This window comes from Grampus griseus, assembly GCF_964374135.1.
Source record: "Grampus griseus genome assembly, chromosome: X".
Classification (NCBI taxonomy): domain Eukaryota; kingdom Metazoa; phylum Chordata; class Mammalia; order Artiodactyla; family Delphinidae; genus Grampus; species Grampus griseus.
This window is the reverse complement of record NC_138999.1, coordinates 17946936-17966013: the sequence shown is the minus strand read 5'-3', so window position 1 is coordinate 17966013 and position 19078 is coordinate 17946936. Positions and strand designations below refer to the sequence as shown.

Below are 19078 nucleotides of genomic sequence, written 5' to 3'. Positions count from 1 at the left end.
GATCAACTGAGACAGAAAATAGTCCAAAGTGAAAATCAGATGATGTTCATTTTCTCAATCTAAGATTAAGAAAAATTGCCCTTGAAAATCTACCATAGGCACAGAATGCCATTGTCATTCTTAGCTAGAAAGGGAGTTGTGAGGTTCATAGAGCAAAAAAATTTTATGAAATTATTTAGTTAAGTGCCAATAGTTTTAAAACTTAAACTATAGTCCTCTTTTGGGAAATGAAAAGCCAATTCAGCTATTCCAATTTAAAATTTAAAAACTGACATTAAAATAAACCAATCTGCCAGACACTTTAATGAACAAATCAATGTTAAAGTAGATGAATGAATGTATGCTGTTACAAAACATATCTACTAGGTAATTTGATAATTTATAAAATGAAACTTAAAAGTTGTATCAAGAAAAGGTTGAATTTGTATGCACTGTCACTTTAATTTCTATTCCAAAATGATCACCCCAGTTCATAGGGTTATATTATCCTGCACCTGTCCATATAGAAATGTACATCTAAACTCAGCCACCACCAATATTTCCTCATGTTCGTTTAAAACTATGCCTTACATTTCTTCAGATAATTAAGAAAAATAGTCAGTTATTTTTAAAAAGGCTATTCAATTATTTTGTACACAAACAGGCCTTTCATTCCACTGGTATTCTTTCAAAGCTTTAGGCAATCTTTATATTAGTGTCTCCCACTGACTTGTAAGGTAATTATACATACCACAGTCTGATGATTAACTTGAATCACTTCATCACCAGCATGGATTTTCTTGCACCGATCTGCAGGTGACTAAATTTAACATAAAGGAAATGATAAAGAGCATAAATTTTATCAGTCATTTCTCCTCTATGGAAACACTACAGTAAGTTCACTCTTTTAAATTAGATCAAGAGTTAATTATAATCTTCAAGAAAATAAACTAGCAAAAATGGTTACTAATATTTGATATACTATTTGTATTCTATGTATAACTAATGACAGAAAGCAGGAATGTAAAACAATATATAGGTATTTATGTTGTAAAAGACCAGTATGTTTCTGACAGCATTAAGGGAAAATGATAACTGCACACTTTAAACAGACAACCCTCTCAGGCTCTATTGGGCAACTGGTTCAAAAATATATATGTTAAAACATTATCTTTTAAACATTGATCTTTTTCATTTAATACAAATAATTCACATTAACATCAGCAAACAAGTATTTTCAAGTACATGCTTATGATCAGCATCAAAGCTTTGTCAACTAATGATGAAATTGCTAATTTATTTCATCATTAATACCATCAATCCTGAATAAATGAGAAAAGCAAATTAAAAGATGGATTGCCACTAGTTAAAAGTTATATTATATAATATTCTCTCTCTAAGTATCTAACTACAAGAGAACCCTATTTCTTATGTTTCATACACTGTAACGTATAGGCAAATAAAATCACATTAAATAAACTAAAATGCCAGCATTTCTACAGGATGTAACAATTTTATCATTTTTTTCCTTTACTCCCCAAAGACATTAAAAACAAAAACAAGCAAAAAACAACTTTGGTAAGCTAATGTTGACAAGTTTTATGAAGTCTTTAGGAAACTAAAATGAGATTTAAGACAGAAATTTTATAATATTGTAGGTATGGATAATGAATTTAAAATTCTATTCTTTATTTTCCCTCTAGTGACTATCGATTATTGATTATGCATATTATTAGACGTTTTAATGATAATATGCATATGGACTTTTGAATATACAGAAAATGTGTTTTTATGAAAAAATATATTCATGTATTCATATGTGTGTTAAGTTATCAAACACAACTATAAATACTGTAATATTACTCATTCGTATCTACTGAAAGGTAAAGAAGAATGATATGGTGATGCAATCTGCATAGTAAAATGCTACTTTTGAGACACTGGAATAGGATTTTCTTTAAAAGTGATTTCCAGTTCCTTTAGTTTTTATTCATTTCCAATTTCCAATTATTTCCAAAATAAATAAGTCTTAAAACAATCAAGTTAACGAATTAAAAAATTCCCAATAAAATTATTTGCTAGAGGCTGGAAACCGAGATTAGATGGTATCTCAGGGAATTCCAGTTACTGAAGTAATAACACAAGCATACAATTAAGAGGGTAGTTCATCCAGGATGTGAACCCAACTCTAAGAATAGTGTCATAACAAGAAAAAACAAGTATTTATTTTACAGCAACTACCAAATCAAACAAGTACCATGTAACATTTCTGAAAAGTTCCTAAACCGAGCTGTAACTATAGAGTCAGTTCCTGTGCTTTTGGCTCACAATTGATCTTTTAAAAGGACAGTATGAAAAAAAAATCAAGCTAATGGCTCTAAGTCATGATGTAAAAGAAAATGATAGTTGGTACATAAAATTCAAAGAAACTGAAACAACTTTTTGCACAGATGAGTAAAAAAGGAAGTAATTCATACAAACTATAGACTTTCAGTGTTAAAAGAGCTATTTTATTCAAACCCCTCATTTTACATAGGAGAAAACTAAGAAACTAGGGCACAGCAAAGCAAAATAACTTACCCACTTAGTGAGCAGCTTTACTAAGACTCAACACAGATCTAATGATAAATGACTGAGGGTACCAAAAATAATAAAATATTTTCAAGAAAGAAGAATTAAATGATAACTCTTAATATACGGTTTATATCTGAACTACTCATAGAATTAATCTTTCTTTGGTCACTCATCCATTTATCAAATATTACTGAGTAATATAAGCAATGCATATAGCGCTCAAGTTTTTTTTACAGACTCCATACAACATACAGAGATATGTTCCTATCAATTCTTCAAGATACAGTTAGTTCAAAATGACCATTTCTGTGATTCCTTCCCTGATTTCACTTGGCAATATTTACTATTTTTTCCTTTGTCTATCTATGCAAATTTCACTACCTGTTTACACAGATAAACCCCTACTTTTACTCCTTAGGGGCAGCAAGCTACTTTAACTTAAAAATTGTTTCAATACCTAGTCCTAAGCCTGGAACACAGCAGACATGAGGCAGAGGTTTGTTAAATGAACAAATGAATAAACAAAGTATCAGGGGAATGTACACACCAATGAGAATGATCAATCAGCGACAAGAGCATAGTTTATGCAGCATCTCACTGCATTTAAAAATTTTAAATAGTTGACAATATGCATATAACTGATATTCTGGATCCCATATAACTCTCTTATTTAATATCAATGTGAAGCCAGTAAAACAATCCAACTGCAATGTATATTATGTTTCACCATTCACAAGAAACTAAGTGAAGCGGAGGGGGAAAAAAATCAATAAATGATTAAAGTAATAGGTGAATCAGGTGAAAAGAATGTTGTCTTTTTTAAAAGAAAATGCTGGTAAAATGTTGAGAACAATAATAACTTGAGATTAACTAATTCCACCTCAGCCTTCTTTGAAGGAACATGGTATAAACATGCAACTTGTCAGAATTTCTAAAAGAAAAAATTTCAAAGCTCAGAACCTGCTTAAGAGAGTGGGATGGAAATCTGGGACAACCAAATGCAGAAAAAATGACTTACTATGCAATTCAAATCTATTACACTGATCGTGTTAATGTCCAACACAATCACTTCACATTTCTGTAGCTCTTTCTTTATAGCATAGTATTTCATATTTATTAGCTTATTTGATTTTCACAACAACCTAGTGAGGTATGTAGTGCAGATGATATATTATTTGATATATTATTTCCAATTTACAGTTGAGGAAATTAAACCAATGATAGGGTAAATGACTTGCCAAATATTACACTGCCATTAAAATGCAAAATTGGGTGTAGGGCCTAGGCCTAGGGACTCTGACCCACTGCTTGCAGTGGTTCTCAAACTGGAGCATGTCTCAGAACCACCTGTTAAAACAGAATCTCTTATTAAGAAACAGGCTGGTCTCCAGAGCTAATTCAGTGGGTTTGGGATGGGGCATTCCCAAGGGAAGCTGATGCTTCTGGTCCAGGGACGGACCTCACTGTGAAAACACACTGATCTATACCATGCTGCCCCTCCACTGAATTAAGTTCAATTATACTTCAAGTATTCAGAAAGCCTGACTTATCTGATGTTTCTTTCTTACATGAGGTAAGTTTCCTAATAAAACTAAACTGTGTGACAGATGGAAGTGGATTCTTTTAGATGTCACAATAACTTGTCACGAATCAGAAAATACTTAACAAAGACAAATCTCTGGCTGTGAACAAAAAACATCCGATTTACTTCAGGTAAACAGCTATTCTAAACTAACTAAAATGACTGAAATTCTCCCCAAAAAAGCACTTACTAACTAAATATGTCTTTTTAATTTTATACCCTAATCTGTCATGTCCTCAGAAGTCAACCTCAATTATGTGAGTTACATAAGTTGTTTAACAATAAAAGGAAAAACACACACCAAAATATGAAATGTTAGAATACTTACATTTTCTGTAGTTCCAGTAATTACATGGAGGCCATCATATGTTGATTTAATATACATACCCTAAGAAAAAGACAGCATAGAAAAATAAGTGAAGCAACTGAAATATTTTCAAGTATATTATAACCTCATTTACAAAAAAAAAAAAAAAAAAGCCCTATCAAATTAGAATTGCCATTGCCCCAGGGATGAATCCATGATCCAATAAGGCTGTCTTTAAACTGGTAAGAAATTCCTCTTTGAATGTTCTGGCTTCTAAAGTTTGCCTGAAGAAGCCTGTACTCAGCATAATCAAATGATTTCTTGAAAAGTGAATTAATTGCCTATGAAACTTACAAAATGCAGCATGGTAATTCAATATCCTGAAGGAAGAACACACCTCACTCCCCTCAAAATCCATACTACATGTTCTGTGGCAAAATAAAAGTTACAATGGGAAATTCAAATATTGGGATGTTATTAGCTTATTATACTTGATTCATATTACAAAATAAAAAGTAGGTTTCTCCAGAGCTACTACAGAACTACTGGAGACAGAAGAATGATAAAATATTGTTTATGTAAAAATTTTTTTCCGTCCCTCTTTTGTGGTATCCTACATTTTCTGCCTTAATTTCTTATTGATGAAGTTTTAATAATTACATCCAATCATCTCTATATCAATCATTAAGAGGTGGAATTCCCTGGCGGTCCAGTGGTTAGGGCTCTGTGCTCACTGCTGAGGGCCCGGGCTTGATCCCTGGTCGGGGAACTAAGATCCTACAAGCCTCACAGTGTGGCCCCCACAAAATTTTTTTTAATTCTAAATAAAAATTAAAAAAAATAATTCGGGGGTAATGTGTGGCAACCCCTCCTCCCAACAAAGAAGGTGAGAGTCCATTTCCATTTAAATAAAGCGATTTTAGAGAAAGCTTCATTAAAGTTTAAAGATTATCCAGAAACCTTCAAATTGTGCAAGCTTTAAGAGCAAATGAAAGCTTTAAATTATGCATAGTGACAGAACCTTAAAAGAAAAAATATCACAAGAAAGTATTCACATTTTAAATATTGAAATATTTTCACTTAAGTAAATCAGAAAAAAAATGGATGATTCTGTGAATGGACTTTTTTCCTGTCTAAGGACGATTCTGTTACTTTAAATTCTCTTCGGGTAAAAATTAACTGAGTTTTACGTCAAAAGTGCTTTGCATCTCAAAATATTGACTTCAAAAATTAAAAAGTACTAATTTTAATAAAGTTGAAGTCTGAAACATAAGGGACTTAATAACTAACAACAATCATTTCAGAAAAAGCATATGTTTTAACAATTATATGAAGTAGACAATTACTATGTTAATTTCCTATAACTTTATGTCAATTATATATTTCTATACCTGAATATACATGTGTTTTCACTGAAAATAAGTAACAAATAAAAACAAGAATCAGTAAGTTCATGGCATGGAACTATTAAGAAGTCATTGAGTAGGTTTTAATTCTGAAAAGTCATTTTAGTAATGTCATATGTCTAAGATGTTGGTACCAATTAGAAAAATGGCTAAGCCTGGATCTCTGATGTGAAACAAAATGAATGTAATTTAAAAGATGTTAATTTATCTGTGAATTCTATTGTGCTAAGGACTGTTTTAAGTGTTTGACATTTATTTCACAATAGCCTGTGTGGTACAAACTGTCATTATCTCTGTTTCAGAAATAAGGAAACTGAGGAGTCTGCCAAAGGAGGTGAAGCCAGGTTTCAAGCCCAGGCAATCTGACTCCTAACCACACTCTCTACCATGAGGCTCCTAATTTACAGATTTATTAACAAGAGCGTTGTACACCTTCACTTTTCTTATTAGAACATAATATTTGGAAACTAGATATTGAGTCAAACATTCACTGTTTAACATCTATTCTAAAAAGACTAAGACCTCTCTAGCACACGTATACTACGTGCAAAGCGGTTATAAAGAGTAACTGGGTTTGATATTTTACAAATTTATTTAAATCACCCATCTCTTCTGACAATTATAAGCAAAAGCTTATTATATTATTCTCCACACTTCTTTCAACACTGTGCATTACTGATTATGAATTAAGGTGTTGGACAAGAGCTCTATATAATTTCTTAAATGATTGGGTCATAGAGAAAGTCTAGTCTCCTAAGATAAATGTTTAGAAAAGTCATTATATTCATTGGGATCATAAGAACTCATGAAGATAATCTAGTTATGACTAATGAAATAAAATTCCTATGTAATTACTGCACATACCAGGAACTTTTAAAATGGCAATTGTAAGATAAAGCAAGTATCTATTAGTTATAGGAAGAGGATTTCATCATTATTTATATATAATTAAATGTTATGTAATTTATACTAAAGCTAATTTTTTTCAGATGAACAAAAATATTTTTTAAATGCTTAAGTAAAGAAGGATAGAGCTATGTATAGAGTTCAGTTCTAGCAACTTCATAGCTATGAGCAATAAAATAGAAATAAAGCACATCTTTAAAATGCCACAAAGACTGACGATATTTTGTTTTACGCAGTATTTTCATTTCTAACCTCAGTAAACCATTAGTTGTAACTGCTTTTAATAATCAAGACTGACTTCTTCAGCTTTTTTATCTCCCTCTGGTAGTACTAATGAGAAAAATGGCCAAAAGTCAGGAACCAAAAGAAAGTAAGAGAAGAAACAAGTTGCTTGGATCAGTTTCAAACTAATCATCTTCTGAATAATGAAGAGTCCACAGAAATACATCTGATCACTTGGTCACCTCTGAGAAAGGGTCAAACAGCAGGAGGACATGTAATTCAAATGGCTCTTTTTCTGGAACTGAGATAAATCTGGTCTTCCATTTCATCAAAATCTTCATTCTTCCTTCTTGCATTTTTTTAAACCAATTAATTAATTCTGGAGCTGACTCCAACAGCTCCCTCTCTTCTGTTCAGCTTGCCAAAATGACATTTGCTTCACCGTCTCCAAATGTCGGTTAACCAACGGGAGCCAAAGCCACCTCACAGTCAAGGCAATGGAAGAAGGCATATTTGGAGATAGTCCAAGTGCCTAAACAGCAAAAGAACTCTCTGAGGCAAAGAGGCTTCCCCAAGGATGCTCCCCAAGCCCTTTCCTCTCTATTCAACCTCTCTTGGCTCTGATCTAGTTTTGATATGTTCCAATAGCTCTCATTTTCCTTCCTTTAACTTTCTGCTAATTATTGTTGTTTAAAAGCATTTTAGAAGCTAGTTTGATATATTTTAACCATTACTAAGAACATTTCCCACCATTCCTTATAATGCTCAGGACTGTCAAAACTAAGACATTCTACGAGATTTGACTAATTAGGTAGAAAGCTGATGAACAATCTATCCAGTTTATCAGTGCAAGAACAAAGCAGTTACCTTTTACCTATGTGAGATGTTCTGTTTTGAAAGAGCCAGAAGACTGTCTGCAGATGTTTTAAGCTGATTAAACTTCATTAAAGCTTGGTATTCTCCCACATCTTTCTATTTCTTTCCTTCATTTAAACACTTCCTATGGCTAAGCACATGCTAAATGCTACCAAAATCCTCAAATCTATTTCAAATGTGACGGACTAAACTTACTTAAAGGTGGCTGATTTTTAAAACGATGCCTTGAGTAACTCATATAAAATTTCCATTTAGTCATCTCCCCTTTAACATGAATCACAAGAAAGGGTTTTACACTTAACTCTTTTTATTAATATTCAACATGTTAGCCTTTCTTTTCCTCCCTTGGAATTATTTTCCCAATGAAGTGTTGCTGATTGTCCTTTAAAATGGATTTCTCTAAGTAGTTCTAGTTTTAAAGTCATCCTCCTAAACGTCTCATACCTCCCTTTAGCAATCCCAAGTTTAAATGTGGGATAATGGAATAAACGTTGTTAAGTTGTACCTCATTTAGATTTACCTGGATTTAAACCCTGCCTCTACTGTATATTACCTCTATGTCATACACGGCAAACTGGTAAGGACCTGTGAGTAGGTAAGGATACCTACTCTATAGAGTTGTGAGGATGATACCCGGAAAATGGTAGGCACTCACTTGTTCTCTTTTCTCTACCAGCTGTCTGCCAGACTAACTGAATCAGGTGCTTAGCATTTTAAGTTCATGACTATTTCGAAGAGCAGACCCAGCTCTATGTACTTGAAATTTAAAAAATGAAAGATCTGTCCAGGGCTATACCTTCACTGAAAATGAAAATCAAGCTTTCATCTAGTCCATTAATGAGCAATGTGTTGACTCACTTCACATGGTTATTTTCCCCCCATTATTTCAGTGGTCATTAGAGGGAAAAAAACAGGCTCTTTTCTTAGAACAATACCATCCTCAGAACTGCAAACTCACAGAGCTAGAGGGAGCTTTAAAGAGGATCTAGTCCATCCCTTCCTACCCCCAACATTCTACAGATGGAAATATCAAGGCCAAGGAAGTTAAATTTACTCCCTCACCTGCCCCAGATCACACTCACAGCTCTATTTTATGTAAGTGATTTGTATCCAGGTTTTCTATCTCCTAATCTAATTAGTTCATAATTTCCCACTCTGCAAATCATGCTTAGAGAGATTTCTTTCCTTCAGAACTACTGCAAGGGTAGATATTGAAAGGAAAATCTTTACTACTATGGGTGGAAAGATGCTTTAAATAAAACTGGACGTTGTAAATGTGACCAAAAAGAATAGTAAGAATTTAAATCATAAATATTACTTCAAATAAGTTTATAAACATTAAAATAAAAATTTTAAACTAATCAAAGATATAACATAGATATAACACTTATAGGTTACAATGATGACATACTTTGTCTATGTCTGAGATGCTGAGTTCCATCTTTCCAGGAAAATACAGATAAAAGCCACAAAAAGACAAGGAGCTACAGTTACCCAAAAGTAATTTGTTAAGTAACAGGAGAAAAGTCACTCTATAGAATAGAGGGCTTCAAACCAAAAACTCACTGGTGACCAACAAAGGCTTTGCCCTCGGAAACAGTTATACACACACACACACACACACACACGCACGCGTACGCACACACGCACACACACACACACACACACACATATAAGGCTGAAGAAGAAAGGCCACATAAAAAGTTAAACCTACATAGAGATCTTTAAGAATATATTATCTGAATTAAGTTGTTAACACTAGTTTTCAAGATTCCTACTTTCTAAAACATCATTAATAGTATCCTTGGAAAATTCACCTCTAGGGAGAAAGTAGAAACGCTATAGCAACAAACTAACATGTAATAGTTGTGTAGTAGGTAAGATATTCTACAGCCAGTTTCTTGTTTTTTGTCTCTCCCTCATTAATATTAATATTATATGCTTTCTTTCTAGAGGCTCATTAAAGGAAAAGCTCTCCCTTGGGTTAAATTTAGAACCAATACAATTTTTAATCAGGTGAACAAAATATAGAAGATGATTATCTTTATTATGACATAATAAAAATACATCTCATAGATGTTAGCCTAGTTTTAGCAATATCCACCTGCTTACTCACCCTTAAAAGAAAGAGTAGAATTATAAAGAATATCAGGTTTGTTTAGCTTACACAACCTAAGGGAAGAGAGACCTATTAAAACTGGAACAAACAAAAGCAAAATAAACAAAACACTCATTTTCATGGGCAGGTGGTTCTTATTATAAAACTCATAACTTAAACTTCCTTTAAACCTAAGGAACTTTAGTAGGGGGTGAAAATGTAACTAAAGCTAATTTATTTAGCAAAGTAAACAGGATAATTCAGAAATCACCATTTTAAATTCTCTTTCATTTTCATTTACCTTTATAAAACTTCTTATCATGACTGACTCCCACTACCTCAATTCCTCTAGGGAAAAAAACCCCCAAACCATTCAAAGTTTGTTAAAATTCATGGATTCTCATGTTTGGGGACTGCTCTGCCCATACCATTAGCTGTCTGTTGATGGGTGGTGGCTTTGATAAACATGGTATCTCTTACCAGCCCTTCACTTGGTTTGATGTTTGCCAGCTGAATCACTTCAAGGTGGGCAGACTGCGAAACTAGAGGATCTGATGACAGGGATATGATGTGGTCACAGACTCCAGAAAGAGTTTTACACTGAAAGCAAAAAAACAAAAAGCAAAAAAAATTTGGTAAATACATGTTGTAAGTAACATATAAATCACTTTTTATTATAACATTTTTTACAAGGAAAAATAAAAAACAGTAGAAGAAAGTAGTTTGCATTTTATTCTATGAAGTCTGTATGAAAAAGGTATTCAGGTTAAGAAATACCCACACATAAAGCACACCTATATTCTAAATTATGGATATAAGAACTACATATCAAAATATTCAAGAAAGTTATGGTTATGTTTTGTTTCTATTATTTGATTCATCAGACCTAAAATAAAATGATTATTTCTAAACAATCTTAGTAATCTGAAAACTTCTTGATGCCAACCGTTAGATGGAAGTGAATTCAATAAGTTCAAAAACCTTGATGGTTTTTACTTCATGATCAGAAAAGTTTAGAAAACAATCCAGCCAAAATCCAGGGAAGATGAATCTTCCAAATCTGCTCGGTGAACTCCTCCCACTCATTTGTCTAGACTCTCCTGCTCAAGGTTACCTTTCCAAGCTCCCCCTTACCTCCAGGCAAAGTTTGGCACTCCCTCAATCCTGCTTTCTCAATGTTCTATGAACAGTCTGAAATTGTATGATAACTTCATTCTGAAGCTCTCTAAGGCAGGGACCATGTCCTACTCATCTCTGACTTCTCTTCCTCCCCTACCCCTGGTAGACAGATCCTAGAACATATTAAGGCAATTAATATGAGTTGAATAAACTGAAGAGCAAATGAGCTTTAACAATTAGTAGACTCGCTTGATTGAGGACAGAAAGCTAGTGCTTTAGTTAGTATAAATCTATTCATGCTGATAGAGAATAATAGATTTAATGTATGTTACATCCATAATAGTATGGTTAAGACTGAGACATGGTAAAATCATGAAGAAAGTAGAACATAAGTGAATGAAGCTTGGAATATACTGTTCTAAAATGTTCTGGCCCTTGGATGCTTCACAGACTCTCATTTACTTACTGAAGCCTGGTTGTCCAACATTGGAAGTTGTTTTATTTTGTTTTTGTTTTCTTGCCTTTACTGTAGGAGGAGCTACAATTTTGCAGCACTCAAGGTGTCACCTTGTATTCATCTCCAACATGTTACATTTGTTCTTTGACCACTGCATTACTCTACTGTAAGGGAGAGAGTCCCCTCCTTCTGGTCAGGACTCTTTATTCGCTGCATTCTGTACATGGTCCATGGCCTCAGTCTTTGCTGGGCTCAGCTTCGTCACCCCACAGAAACTGCCAGGCTAAACTTCTCCCCCTTCTTGCAGTCCTGCTCTTTGCTTTTCACGGCTGCACTTTTATTGTGGCTATCAGCTCCTAAGGACAGACAGTGGACAGCATGCAAAGCACATGGGCTTGGTATGAAGATATGTAGGCAATCACCACACTGGCGTGTCTGTGAGCAAGTTGTTTTATATCCTTGAGGTTTAGTTTACACATGTAGAAAATGGGGTAATAAAGATTACTTTACATGGTTTGCATGACTAATCAGGATAATGTATATAAAAAAAAGTCTGATATGGTTCCTATCCAAAGAAGACACCAAATAAATGCTTATTCTCCCCTGTTGCTTTCCATAAGCTCAAAGGGCTCAGCTCTTACTCATGGGATGAATTATGTCATATTCTTAATGCCATGGCCTTGCTGACCATCTTACAATGACCAGTAATCACACTGCACGGTCATGATGGAGAGTTCACATCTCTTTACTCTCTCTGATATTCAAGTTTCAGTGCTCTCAAGAGATACAATGAAGGTAATTACCCTGAAGAGCTGCTAAGCAAAGTGCCAACAGGAAGACCACCTCTCAGAAATAGGGAACCTTACAGGGCCAGCCTCATGGGCATGTGACCTGTGCACAAGGGCCTGCATTTAGCATTATGCTTTGCTGGTGCCATTTTGGAATTCTTAATTGTTTTTGAACAAGGGGCTCCATATTTTCATTTTGCACTCCCATATTATATAGCCCATCCTGGGACCCCAGTCTCTGTGTGTGTGTGTGGTTTTATTTTTATTTCTCTTGAAAATATTCATCAGCAGCCACGGGGGAAAAGACAGAATGGCAGCACTTTACAAAATCTGGCTACAGTTCAAATTGCTACTGTTTGGCAAGAAGAAAAACAATTTGGGGCAGATTTAAATCTTTTAACTATTCTTTTCCTTCCATATGTGGTTTCATTTTCATTCTTATTTTCTCTTTATCTCAAGGGGGTGGAAAACAATGCTAATGTGAAGGGTTTCTATATAGGATACTTAAATTGCATGATAATCTGAAAATTAGTAAATCAGTATGCTAAAAAGAACGCTTTGTGGTTTCTACAAACTGGGGCATATTTCAAAAGAGTCCAACGTATAAATAAATAGGAAGGTAATGGATATACAAAAATGGCTCAACATGTGTGCATTACAACACTCAGGGCCTCATATAACTTGCTGGTAATGAGCAATAGTAGCTCTCCTATTCAAGCACTGGAAGCACTTAAAAGTGGAGTAGAAGGAAGAAAGGCAGAAATACTACATTGTAGGTGTTTTTACAAAAAAAAAAACCAATTAAATCTACTGTATTAAGTCGCAAATCATTTTTCCAGATTTCTCTTCTTGAGTAATTTTGTTTGCCAAATGTCTGCTATGTGCTAAGTCTGACAGGAATACGAAAGATGAGCAAAACACTGACTTTACCAGCGAAGCTATCAGGATTTAATAGATTAAAGATTTTGGAAAAAATAATAGAAAGACTTAGAAAAGACACTCCATTAGAACCTTGCTGCCCGTTTTAGAGATAATGTACCAGAATCTTTATACTGTAGCAATTTGGCACTTGGCTAAATAAGCCAATTAGAAGGGGTATAAAATGGCCTGGCTTTAAATGCTAATTCTGTACTCATTACTGTATCATACATCAAGCCACTGCAGGAAACCACATTAAGGGTACTACAGCAAAGTTCCAGGGAAGTTATTTATTTTTATTTATTTATTTACTTATTTATTGAACTTGAAGTAGGGTTTATAACTTCTTTTTCTTTTTTTATACAATTTTTAAGGGTTACTTTCCACTTACAGTTATTACAGAACATTGGCTATATTCCCCTTGTTGTACAATACATCCTTAAGCCTATCTTACACCCAATAGTTTGTACCTCCCACTCCCCTACCCCTATACTGCCCCTCCCTCTTCCACTGGTAACCACTACTTTGTTCTATATATCTGTGAGTTGGCTTCTTTTTTGTTATATTCACTGGTGTGAATGAAAAATGTTGCCTGCCATATCAGCAAAAAAAGGATGCTGAGGCCACCAAGCCAACAGCCACTACTGCTGCCCCCCAACAGTGAGCCCTGAGGGAACTCAGAATGGAGACAAATGGGCTGCCCACTACCAAGCCCTCAGCCACTGCAGCCATCCTCAAAGGTGCACCCTGAGGTGACTTAGGATGGGAAAGAACAGGATACTGGCCTTATTAGATAGCTAAGGTGCATATCAAAAGAATGATTTCAATGGGCCGAGGCTCTTATATCTTCCCGTACATAGAAAAGTACTAAATTCATTAACTTGAGATGTCTGGTTTTCTTAATTAACATATTTTTATGTTCCCACTACCTGGTCTTTGTTGCAAAAACCCATGTATACCCTGGCCCCTCCCTTACCTCTTCGGAACAGTCCCTCAGAGATATCTGAAAGGCTGCCTCTAGGGCTTGAGTCCTCAGAAACTCTGCCAAATAAACATAATTCTCAGCTTTTAGATTGTGTATTTTTTTCAGCTGACACTAGTTTGTTGTATTTCTTAGATTCCACATATAAGTGACATCGTAGAGTATTTCTTTCTCTGTCCAACTTATTTCATTTAGCACAATGCCTTCCATATCCTTGTAAAAAGTGAATTTTTTCCTTCAGTGAATTTGTGATATTATGTTGTTTTAAAACACAGTATTATCTATTGCTACCTAATAGTCCAGAAAAAGAAATTAACTATAATATAGCAAGAAAAATATATTCTTTATTATTAAAAGTTAACATCAACATTATACCATGTGTCCTGCACAACGCTAAATAGTTCATTATTTCATGTATCCTTTTAACAACTTCCTGAAGTAGGTAGTAGTATAGCCAGTTTAGCAGATGAGAAAGCAAGGCTAAATAAATAGACAAAGGTCATTGCCTTGGCCCAAAAAAAACCCCAAAAGCCAACTTGAATCCTTAATCATTATGCTTACCATCTCTTACTTCGATCCTTGAATCTCCATTTGTTTCTGATCAATTTCATTTTTGTATTGTTTAAAAGCTATGTCAGTATTAAATGGATGTTGTATAACATGTTTAAACTACACAGTATAATGAAATATAAGGTGAGCCTGCAAGTGTTCTTGCAATTTAGAATACAGTTTAGATAAGGACTAGTAGATCTGAGACTATGAAAGACACAGCTCTCTGGGAAAATATGGAATTTTAGCAGCAAAAGGACAACTCTTTTCTAGCGAGAAGATAACTGGTAACCACTTGTATAAAGGGGATTCTTCTGCTATTTTTGCAATATAAATACCAAAGGGTTTTAAATTCTATTTATCTTTAGTTTTAAAAGCAGAAGGAAATTTTTAAATTTTAAATTAAAGTCTAGTAAATAATATGTCTTTAGTAAAGTTAAAGGGAACATAAAATGGCAATGAGTATTATAACTGATCCTCTGGATTCTGTTTATACTACCCAAAATGGTGACAAAGGATTTGTGACTGAATAGCAGTTAACAGAGGGCTAGCTATGACTTAAGAAACTTTTAAAACAAAAGAGTGTCATGGGCTGGATTTAATGGTATTGTCTTTTTTTCCTCTCCAGTTGTTTATATTAATTTCAAATATGAATTAACATTAATTATAGAGCATATTCTCAGGAAGAAATGGGACGTTTTCATACTCTGTTCTGTATACATACTATATTTTATATAGGTTTGCATACAGTGTATGGCTGGTTCACCCAAATCTAAAAGTTCTTAAGGGGAAAAAAGATCTGAATATAGCACGGTTAGTATAAAATAAACAGCGGTTTTTAAAAAGTCGTGAAAGCAACATTTTAGTCACTGTGAAGATACGAAAAACAGCAACCTTACGTTAATATACTAACCAATTAGCAGATAGCATTATTTCATTATCTCTGAACAGCATTCTTTCATTATCACTGAATTTATTATACACTTTTTAGATTAATATGTGAAGTTTTAGCTTTTGTATTTTAAAAAGGAAATGTAGAAAGCATTCTAAGTACAGACAATAGTGAAAAGCTAAGGAGTAGGTAAGAAGTCTTAAGTTAGCCTCTTAGCCTCAGAGAACACTCAGCCAGACATGATTGAGCTACTTAAAGTATTTTTATTTACGTTTTTCTAAATAAGTGGAATACTGGTTATTCTTCTGAGTATACTGGAGGAAATGAATAGAAATATCTTTAGATTTAAAAATCAGACATTCATTTGACGAAGGAAAGAACCTCAGGTTCATAAGCTTAACGAAAGGTTTTACAAAAGGAAATTTCTACTTTCAGATATACACATACATAAAAGGGACAAGAGTATAAAACCAAGATGAACTGAGGAAACAATAAACAGATGAATATGCATTTTAAGATGGCAAGAATGATGTGAAAGCTACAATTTAAGTATAGCTTAAATAATCCAGGTTTCTTATCAGTAACCTGGAAAACAATAACAAAAGTTTCAGTTTGATAAATAGTGTGTACATATTAAAATAGTTATTGATATAAATAATAGTTCAATTAAAATAGTCCAGAGGACAGAGCATATTTTATTGTTTGGTTTATATATTAGTATAATTCAGTATTATAAATCACACAACTCTGTGCCAACTGAGCAGGATATTTGCATCATCTTTGGTGAATAAGAGAAGCTTTGTTTTTATAAAATAGTGCAAATTTATTCCATATTAAATAGTGAGAACTCTAAATTATATAAGCCTCATTCAGAAATACAGTATTTGTAGTACTTGCCAGATCTCTGTTGAGCTAGTAATTTTGCATTTCTAATTATAATGGTACCCTAAACCTACTGTATAGCACAGGGAGCTCCACTCAATGTTCTATTATGACCTAAATGGGAAAAAGAATAGATAAATGTATAACTGAATCACTTTGCTGTACATCCGAAATTAACACAACATTGTAAATCAACTATACTGCAACATAAAATAAAAATTTAAAAAAAAGACACAGGAGTGAACAATCACAGGTAAATTTGAAAGGGTAAAATTGATAAAGAGAATTTAAATTGATGTTAAAAAGTATTAATCTACATACATATTCCCCAACACAGGAAGAATTTCTTGCTCATATGAGTAAAGAGAATTGAATAGAAAGTTTTTTAAACTTAAAAAACTAATACAACAGAATAAAATTTCAACTTTAAACCCATGTAAAAATTATATTTGTACACAGCAAAGATTAAAGAGTTTCAAATAGCTTCAGAAAGCAACTATATTTGCAAATAAATAATAAAGGTCATATGAACTTTGTTCCAACAAGGCCTGGAAAAGTCTGCAATCCCTTTAGCTTTCAAACTCTGATGGTGGGGAAAAAACACAACAAAACAATTAGCAAAACGGAAAGAAATCACCATCACCACTGCTTCATTAAGCCATGCATTCATTCAACAATCACTGGGTATCTACTCCATGATTCAAATGCCACTGCTATGCTCAAGGATTTCTCAACCTGGGACAGTGTTTCCGGTGATGTATTTGGCTTTGTCCTTAACATCACTGACATTAACCATGCTGTCCTTGTGTTCCTGATCACGGAAAAGAAGCAATAACACTTTAAAATAATAATCATCTAAGAATGATGAAGTCAGTACGAAACAGTGAGAGAACATCAGTCCCAAATGTGCACCTACATTGATGAGCAAGAAGTGGACGCATGACACTTCCAACTTCCAACTACCTTCCTGAGACATCCTGGTCTGAATTAAAGGTGGGACAAGAGTCTCCATTGCTCCTTTGATTTCTGATAGGGAAACAGTCAGCTGGAAACCAGAACTGGATCTGGGAAAATCTCCACCCTATTTGCCTGCTCTCTCAGGGGCAGGAAGCAGAGCCAGGCAGGCTTGCAGGGAGTCCCCAGACAGATGAGAGGAGTACTCATTCTTGGGCACACTACTTTCCAGGCTCAAGATTAACAAGGGTCTGGACATATTAGTGGCTCGAATAAGATGTAGGTTATTAGGAAGATGATTTAATTTTACTTTAGATTCAAACAGCAAGAGTGAAGCTGTTCATTATGATTGGATGAGCTTCTGGAAAATCCAGGCAGTATATATACAGCTTATGGGCAAATAGGGAACAAATAGCAGAGACCTGGGAGCAATGTCTTTACATATAGTAGAGAAATTCAAAGTTTCCATATATGATTTTATGGAGAAAAGAGCTAATTGCATTGTACCAGTTATTAGTTTACTGGTTCTCAGCTCCAAATTCACCCTTCAGTGTTTCCTCTATGATGACAGGCAGGTCTCTTCAAATATATCTACTTCACAGTAAGGACAGTGTTAAGTTTGTGCCAGTAGAGGGTGCTGGAGGGATACTGCAGGGAGAAGGAGGCTTCTCTTCCCTTTGGGCAGTGTTTTGCTTTTTCTTGCTTCTGCTACAAGGTCCATCAGTGACACACGTGTGTGGGGACATCCATGATGCCCAGACTATGCAGTCCCTCAGTGACCTCACAGCCTCAGTCTGGGCTCAGTGACCACCATCCTGTGGCCCTCTCAGCCTCATACCCACGTCAGCACCCTACTCTCTCTGTGAGCTCTCCTACCAGCATCACTTGCCTGTATCCTGGAAGGTTGTTTCCTGCTTGTCTGGGCCAGCTCTGGTTTAGGCAACTCAATGAAGCCGCAACCTGACTGTTCTAATGATTTCTGACCCTCAGTGTGGGGGAAGGTGTCCACCTCAATCTGTCCTTCCTTGGATACTCTCCCCCAGTCCTAGGGCATGCTTTAGAGTCTCTTTACATCTATATCGGTACTCTTCTATCACAGTTTAGTAATTATTTAGATTAAACTTCCCTTGTTTAAGTTATCGTGTGATATCCATCTCCAGACTGATTCAATTATCTTTTTGAAGAAATCTTTACATTTATAGTAACAATAACTATAGTTTTTAAAAATCCATAGTGTCTTTGATCACATAAAGAATGGTCTTAGATTAAGATAGTCCTTCAATTTCTCTCTCTCTCTCTTTTTTTTTTTCTGGTACACAGGCCTCTCACTGTTGTGGCCTCTCCCGTTGCGGAGCACAGGCTCCAGACGCGCAGGCTCAGCGGCCATGGCTCACGGGCTTAGCCGCTCCGCGGCATGTGGGATCCTCCCAGACCGGGGCACGAACCCGTGTCCCCTGCATTGGCAGGCGGACTCCCAACCACTGTGCCAACAGGGAAGCCCCAAATTTCTCTCTTTTATGTGGTCATACTGTTTTCTACTGATCCTGTGAGTTAGTCACCAAAGATTTGTGGCATTTAGACCTTTGA

The 19078-nt window shown here is 34.8% G+C and overlaps 1 protein-coding gene across 4 annotated transcripts in view; it reads right to left on the bottom strand.

Annotated features, from left to right (window-relative positions):
- Positions 1 to 19078, bottom strand: part of CNKSR2 (connector enhancer of kinase suppressor of Ras 2) — a gene marked incomplete at its 3' end in the record, with an annotated part of 257646 nt that overhangs the window by 132275 nt on the left and 106293 nt on the right. For all 4 annotated transcript variants that reach the window (XM_082681111.1, XM_082681112.1, XM_082681113.1 and 1 more), the window contains exons 6-8: positions 10431 to 10550; positions 4464 to 4523; positions 731 to 799 (exon numbers count right to left, since the gene is read on the bottom strand). In XM_082681111.1, coding sequence (XP_082537237.1) covers positions 731 to 799; positions 4464 to 4523; positions 10431 to 10550 — 249 coding nt within the window. The remainder of the gene's footprint in view (positions 1 to 730; positions 800 to 4463; positions 4524 to 10430; positions 10551 to 19078) is intronic.